The sequence below is a fragment of the Centruroides sculpturatus genome, unplaced genomic scaffold, assembly GCF_000671375.1.
Source record: "Centruroides sculpturatus isolate CEXI.00-Female unplaced genomic scaffold, Cexi_2.0 scaffold216, whole genome shotgun sequence".
In the NCBI taxonomy this organism is placed as follows: domain Eukaryota; kingdom Metazoa; phylum Arthropoda; class Arachnida; order Scorpiones; family Buthidae; genus Centruroides; species Centruroides sculpturatus.
In genome coordinates this window covers 520961-528673 of record NW_019386955.1, presented here as the reverse complement: position 1 = coordinate 528673, position 7713 = coordinate 520961, and the positions used below count along the sequence as shown (strand labels likewise).

Sequence of the window (7713 nt, the reverse complement as noted above, 5' to 3'; positions counted from 1 at the left end):
GATATTTGTTTTTGTTTCTTTAATTTCTTCATTCAAATTTTGGTTTTTTTTTCATTAAAATTTTTATTCTTCTTGTAGAGATTTTAAAATTTTTTTCTGTTGATTTGACTGGTTTGTTTTTTTCTTCTTGGTTTTTGATATTTTATCCAGTAGAGTTTTTCTTACATATTTATGTGATAAATACGTTTTTAAGGATTGATTTGCAACACTTGAACATTTTTGACTCCTAAAAATGTTATAATAAATGAAAGAACTTTTAGTCAAAATGTTTTTTGGAACTATATCTACAAGTCCATTAAATTCAGTTATTTGGCCTATTCCCTGACATTCATACATTTTATCTGTTTCCTGTAATATGTTCTCTAATGTAGTAATTGATTCTAAAACATTGTAATGTTTTAAAATAGTGCTTCCAACAATTACAGTACAAGAAATTAAACCCTCAGCATTTTCTTTCATGATGACAAATTTACCTGGATCCATCAAGCAAGCTTTTAAGGCCATACATCCAAACTTTGAAGTTAAAATACTTTAAAATTCAGTTTTTAAATTCCAAGTTGCAAAAATAACAATCTTAGGAGAATTTTGAAACTACTTAAATTAGACCAATACGTAGATGGTAAATTCACTTCATGGAAGTCTTCCGTTCAATAAACTGCTCATCAAAATGAAGCTCGCAAATACAACAATATTCATCAAAAATTTTATCAACACGAGGAATTAACTTACTCCATTTTTTTCGAAGCTCTTCATCTTTTGGAGCCGAAAATAATGTACGTTTGTCCTTTAATTCCAGTTTTGCAACCAGGTACAAAAAAATGCCTTTGTAAGTTCTTATTTTTATAAACTTCAGACATTTATTTTTTTGTTTTTTGTTTTTTCAAAAATGGGACGAAAATCGTTCTACACAAAGTAAAAAACAAACGAAAAACCACTCAAAATGCTTTGTCTAAACTGATCTATGTAACATTACAACCGATGCGAGTGCCATCTGGTGAGGCGTAAAAGTGAGAACCTAACTATTGTAGAGATATAATAGTGAACGACACACTATATATTCTAACCACTGTAATCGAGGGTTACCAGCGAAGGTAAATAAACAAACTATTTTATAGTATTTATAGAATGTTTAACAACACTAAATAATTATTTTTAATTATCGTCGTGTCTCCTACCGTACGATAGGACTACCTCATACTTTTGTTGAACAATAAATTATTTTTATTTGAACTTTTAAAAATTAAGCGCGTAAAACTTTCATCGAACGTGCCTCATGGGAATTTGTAAAGAACGCCCACTAGGGAGCGTCCCGGGCTACTAGTTATTTTATATTAAAAAGAAGGAATATTTAATAGACATTCAGAAAACGCAAACATTTTTCCGGGCGACCCGTATATAAAGTGCTATAAACAAAAATTCACAAGACTACTTACCGATTGTGGACCGTTCGAGACGCCATTGCTTAAACTTGTTTTCGTCGCGGGGCGGCACATTGGACGGCAGAAGCGTCACGCGGCATTTCTCGGTGCTTTCTGAACACGTCATCATCATGAAACACGTCAAAGATTTTGACGTGTTTCATGATGATGATGATAATAAATAATGAATGACCATATGAAACAACAAAGGTAAAACCACTCGCTAACGATAATAATTCTATCTTGATATCAGTGGGGTGCCGTCAAAGGAAGCGGTGGATGCGCCGCTTTCCTTGTATTTTCTAAAAAATAAATACATATTAATTTTAATTATATGAAACTAATCGCACAATATTTTATTATAACCGCATTATGTATCTTATTACAAATTTCTATACTACATGTGAAAAAAAAATAAGATTGCTATTGTGTATTCGAACATTAGTGGCAGAGTGGAAGCGCTGTATTGTCAGCATCTAAAAACCCAGATTCGCGCATGCGCTTTACAGAGCACCAACCTCACCCGGTTTAGCCGGTGGAAGCCTAGGACCTTGGGTGGATGCTACACGTATACCGCATCCAATTCTATCCAGGACCGGTTCTGGGCTGTTAGCAGCCTGCCTGCTAGATATTTGGCCGCCCTCGCCCGATTACGTGAATCGCGAGTNATGATTTTTCAAAAGTAATTAATAGCATTGTAATTGTAGAGATCCCTAGGCCTATTAACCTCAACCTGGTTTGGATGCCATTTTAAAACCGTTGTTATGACATCCTCCCACTTCTTCAAAAGATTTTTAATAGCAGATATCGGCATAAATCCGCATTTTCAGAAGAAAACGTAAAAGAATTGTTTCTGTCAGAAATATAAAAGGCTGGAATTACAAGGGAGAGTTTCAAAGTTCGGGGGAATACTATCCGATCAGTGTATACTGGGTAGAACGTCGATGTCGACGTCTTCCGCGCTCCAAAAATTTTCGAATTGTTGCCTGAAGACAAAGGAAGACCAATCGGTATTCGTTATTTTACGTCGCTTCTTCTTGTGTTTGTTCAGTCAAGTGTTCGTTATCCGAATATGTGTTCGTTGTCCGATCATAAAAATCTTTCGCGAAAGTGTTCGTTAACCGATCTGTTCGTTAAGCGATCACCCACTTTATTCGAATATTAGTGGTGGAGTGGAAGCGCTGTATCGTCAGCATCCAAAAAACCAGATTCGCGCATGCGCTTTACAGAGCACCAACCTCACCCAGTTTAGCTGGTGGAAGACTAGGACCTTGGTGGATGCTACACGTATACCGACCGCATCCAATTCTATCGAGGACCGGCTCTGGGCTGTTAGCCACCTGCCCGCTAGATATTTGGTTGCCCTCGCTCGATTACGCGAATCACGAGTAGATTTATAACTTAACCCAACCGATAAGAATTTACTGGTATATTTTTATGATATTTCTGTATAGTTGACAGAAGTTAAAAAAATCCATTAAAATATTTGATATTTTTATTCCGCTCTTCGATTTTATATTACTCACGGATTTCGATGTTAAACCAGTGATATTACGATTTCGTATATCCCATCTTTAAGGGGATGAAAAAAAGTGTACAATTCTTGTATAATGTTAAAAATTCAACCGTTACTTTCGTAGCATCATTTACAACTAAATTTAACGAATGAGAGAGATGCACCAGGTACAGAAAAAGCTCTAGAATATATTTTACTTACATTTACAATTTATATATCCGTTTGTCATAAAAATTTGTCTTTCCACTTTTTTCCCGAGACTACAAATATTCGAGTACAAAGTAACCGGTTTCGACTTATTTCTACTGTACTTAAGAAGTAGTTAAATAATTAAGCGATTAGAGAATTGGGGACATAAACAAAACCCTGATGAAAGAGCCGAAATTTTATTTAAACAAAAGCCTAACTGAACCAATCTAAAGTCGAGTACAGTGGAGACTGATTTCTTCAAAATATTAGATGTAATAAAGACAGACATTTTCCCAGTTCGACGAGAGTGACCAAAAAGTTGTAAATTTTGGAAATTTCCGTGGACAACACCTGGTCCTAAAACGAATTAGTTAGAAAACAAATGACGGACAATCTATTAAGTTTAACATATTTAGATTTTTACAGGTATGACGAGAAAAGTTTAAAATCTACAAGAACCCTGTCGCGTCTTTTGAGGTATATTAGTGATGCGACAAAAGAGGCATTTGAAATTGACGGGTATCGGCACCCTCGGGATTTGGCAACCCGCGTGCATGCACGCACCGCACACCTAGCAGGACTGTCTCTGATTCCACTCGTAGGGAGCAATTTGACGAAATGGATTGTTTTAAGATTTAAAAAGTAAAGAAGATTTTATGTTATTTTTATGTACGTTTCTTTACAAAGCTATATTTAATTATAATTATCTTTAAAAGTATATTCATACAATTGAAGAATATTTTGTACCAGGTATGTATATGTGTATATCCATCACAAATGTGTATATCCATCACACATTTTATTTTACCAAGTTAGTTTTTGTTATTTTATTTTTAATTGTAGCCCTTAAATCTTGGCTAGCGATTCGGAATGTAATTGTGATATTAAAGATGCATTTAAAGAAGTCTACGGTTTTTACTGGCTTATCGAATAAACGATACGAATGGACCCTAGACCATTGCTGACGCGCAATTGACTGATTGCCCCTGGATGTCGGCTTCTTACAGAAACACAGCTTCCCTATCATCAAATGTCACGGCACGCCACTGCTTGATATATATTATGATGATAAATATTAGTCAGATGCAACATAAGATGTCTATTGTCTTGATGTAAATCACAGGTTTTCAAACTTATTTCAACCACCGCCCACTTTCAGATTAAAAAAAATCTAGTGCTCCCATATTTTTTAACTTACGCAACAGGTAATGTAAAAAGATGTCTTAAAAACAGTTATTGCAAATATAATGTTTAAACATGCATTATTATATGGATAGGATAGATAGGGTGTGACCCATATCCTATATCTGAGAAAAAAGAATGTTTCAATGAGAAGAAATAAAACTCATATTTAATCACTGAGCCTTCTACTGTCCCCTGAAAGCCTCCAGCGCCCACAAGGGGGCGTTATCGCCCACTTTGAGAAAGGATGATGTAAATAAAACTTAGTTTTGCTTAAGACATGGAAGAGATTAGGCTATTTAAAAGCACAGTGGAATTATTAGTTATTTATCGAATTATCATACGTTGTTATATGTTGATTTTAATCCATATTTAAAATGGAATGATGTTTTAATATTTCTATTAATGATGTCAGCGAAATCTTCTGCGAGAAGAATAAGTTATCAGAAAACACGGGGCGTGGCGGAGACCAGTGAGTAGTCACGTAACCGGTTTGCACCGAGAAATGTCGCGCGACGCTTCCGCCGTCCAATGTGCCGCCCCGCGACGAAAACAAGCTTAAACGATGGCGTCTTGAACGGACCACAATCGGCAAGTAGTCCTGTGAATTTTTGTTTATAGCACTTTATATACGGGTCGTCCGGGAAAATGTTATGCGTTTTCTGAATGTCTATTAAATATTCCTTCTTTTAATATAAAATAATTTTAAAAACTCATATTCTCTTAACTGTATAATTACCAAATTAAATATGACGTAGAGCTGCTAAGCTCTTAAGAATTTTTAAGATTTTCAAAAATTCCGAGGTTCCGTTGCATACCAGACTATCATACCAAGGAGGCAAGGATGGTAAGAAACGGAGGTACTGTATATCCTCTAATGGGGGTTCCAGCGTAATTGAAATGTAAATCGGTTTCGTGTGAACCAAACGTACAGTACCTACCGTATTTTATGTCTAACTAAATAAAATTAATTTTTTTTTATGTTACAGTCATTGGCATCAGACGATGAACTCGTTTAATGTTATTAGTGGTGTTGAACTGCTCGAAAATGATGACCTGCTTGTTGAAATGTCCAACTTATTCTCTACCAATTACGGAATATGGAGCAACAAGGGTCTTCATCCAGGTCAACCTATCAAGATGAGTGTAAAACTGATGAAAAAGATGCTGTTGTTTAATAGTGAAAAGTGTGGTGCTGCAATCGCTAAATCAATGTGTGAATCATCAAAGTTAATTGGTCATGCATTTTACTACGAATTTAGCACCAAAAACCTAGGTAAAGTCTGTTGGATTACGCAGCTTGTTACTTCTCAATTAGTTAGACACAAAAGAATAGCAACAAGATTGATAAGTACTATCCTTAACAATGGGGATTATAATGTATGTGGATTAGTGACGTCACACCCCTACGCCATTCGAGCACTAGAAAGAGCTACTTCATCAATATGCGATCGGAAGGTCATTGAAAAATATGCCAGTGAGGTGATTGAAAATTGTTGTTTGCCCTACATGGAACAAAATGCTGTAATTGATTCTCATGGTAGCATCAATACCAATTACCACGTAGATCATACAGAATTATTAAAAATAATTCAAGAAGAACGTGATGCATCCAGATGGGTTTTTGGTGAATTACTTGATGGTTTTGAGTTTCTTGTTTTCGTCTTTACAAATTAAAAAAAAACCATGTTTGTAAAAAGTTGCAAAAGGATTGAAAATCGCGCTTTCATGGTAAACAAAAGATTGACACTAATTTGTGACGTTGAATGCTATAAAAACGTGAAATTTTCATTAAAAAGTCATGATTTTTGTCTTTATTGGAATTTGACTACATACAAAATAAAATTCAAGATACGTATGTCATGTGATTTTTTTCTGGTTTAGAAATAAAAATACCATATTTTATAAATATTGATTTTAGTATTCTTTTCTATTCCCAATCCAGAGTTCTCCAAGGAATCCTAGAGACTTTTCTTATTTTCTCTTTAAATTATTGAGGTTTTCAAGATTTTTTTTAGTGTATCTCATTTTTTGATGGTTGGTTACTGATTTTTTCAGCTGCTAATTCGGGTTGCTCTATAAAATATTGCGTGAATAAAATAATCTCCCGATTTTTTAAACAGTCGTTTTTCGGTCGGGAGGAGAACGTTTTGAAGTAGTGTTACTTTATTTTATCTCCCTATTGGGGATGGTCCACAAATGTAGTAGAAAGAATACTATCTTTTCGGGGAGAGAGATAATATTTTTGAGGGTTTTTATGCTTAAAAACTCTTTTATTTTTTAATATATGTTGCTTAAACTATGGTTCTTGGGTGCGTTAGAAAAGGTGGTAAATATTTTTCATCTCAAAATAAGGCGATTAGGGGATAGTTTTCTTCTAAGTTTTTTTTAGTGAATTTTGAAATCTCCCACGAGATCTGTCCTTGAAATTTTTTAGTTTCGAAATATTGAGATTTGGGGAATTTAAAATTTCGAGTGTTTATGGTTTTTGATGTTTTTGATAAAAAGTGAAATTGGGAGATTTCAAAAATACTACAATTTTGAGTCTTTTTGCTTGATTTTGAGCGATTTCTTTGACGGTTTTTGTTATCTCACATTAAGATCTGTCCCAGAAGTAAGATTGTACACACTACTGACCGGCCAAAAGGTGCAGATATAAACGTTAAAATGAAAACGATATTACAGGTTTGGTTATTTTAGCCTATCATTGTTACGATATATCTTTATCACGAAGTGTCAAGGAAATGAAATCAGGAGAAGAATGAAGTGTCCAGATTTCTGGAAGTCTATATTGTTCTCAGGGTCCCAGAGAATAAGCTTGAAAATATTGGAGCAGATCGACGAAACTAAGAATAGAGAGAGACAAACATTCTATTACCGTGTTTCCCCGAAAATAAGACAGTGTCTTATATTAATTTTTGCTCTGAAAAAGGGCCTAGGTCTTATTTTTAGGGAATGTCTTATTTTTTCCAGGAAGAAGGATTCACATTCGTTATTAAACAAAAAAATTCTTAAGTCGAACTTAGACGAGAGTGACGTACATCCGGTGTGTCGAACTGTCGCCTTTTTATAGCGTCAACATCAGACTCGATGACCAATTAGTGCTTACTGAACTGTAGCACTATGCAAATGTAATTTCGCGTGATTCCCGGCCGACCAATTAGCCATCACTAGCTGTAACGTTATGCAAATCTGTGATTCCCAAGCCATAGTCTTATGCAAATCATGCCGCGTGGCGTAATTGTCTGCTGACCAATCAGTGGCTGTACTTTGAAAAAGCCAACGGCCACTTTCAACCATCTGTCGATGACCGTTACGACTAAAAAAACTTCGCTAGGTCTTACTTTCAGGGGGAGGTCTTATATTTCGCAATTCAGCAAAATCTGTGCTAGGTCTTATTTTCTGCGG

At 35.1% G+C, this 7713-nt stretch overlaps 1 protein-coding gene across 1 annotated transcript; it reads left to right on the top strand.

Annotated features, from left to right (window-relative positions):
* Positions 1 to 1049: 1049 nt before the first annotated feature.
* Positions 1050 to 6191, top strand: LOC111615966. Its single transcript, XM_023357397.1, has 2 exons — positions 1050 to 1091; positions 5295 to 6191. Exon 2 carries the CDS (start codon positions 5311 to 5313, stop codon positions 5980 to 5982), a length of 672 nt encoding a protein of 223 aa, XP_023213165.1. The 5' UTR covers positions 1050 to 1091; positions 5295 to 5310; the 3' UTR covers positions 5983 to 6191.
* The last annotated feature ends 1522 nt before the right edge of the window (positions 6192 to 7713 follow it).

Excerpts from the sequence above, each read along its gene's own strand:
- LOC111615966 (XM_023357397.1), top strand. The coding sequence starts at position 5,311 with ATGAACTCGTTTAATGTTATTAGTGGTGTTGAACTGCTCGAAAATGAT.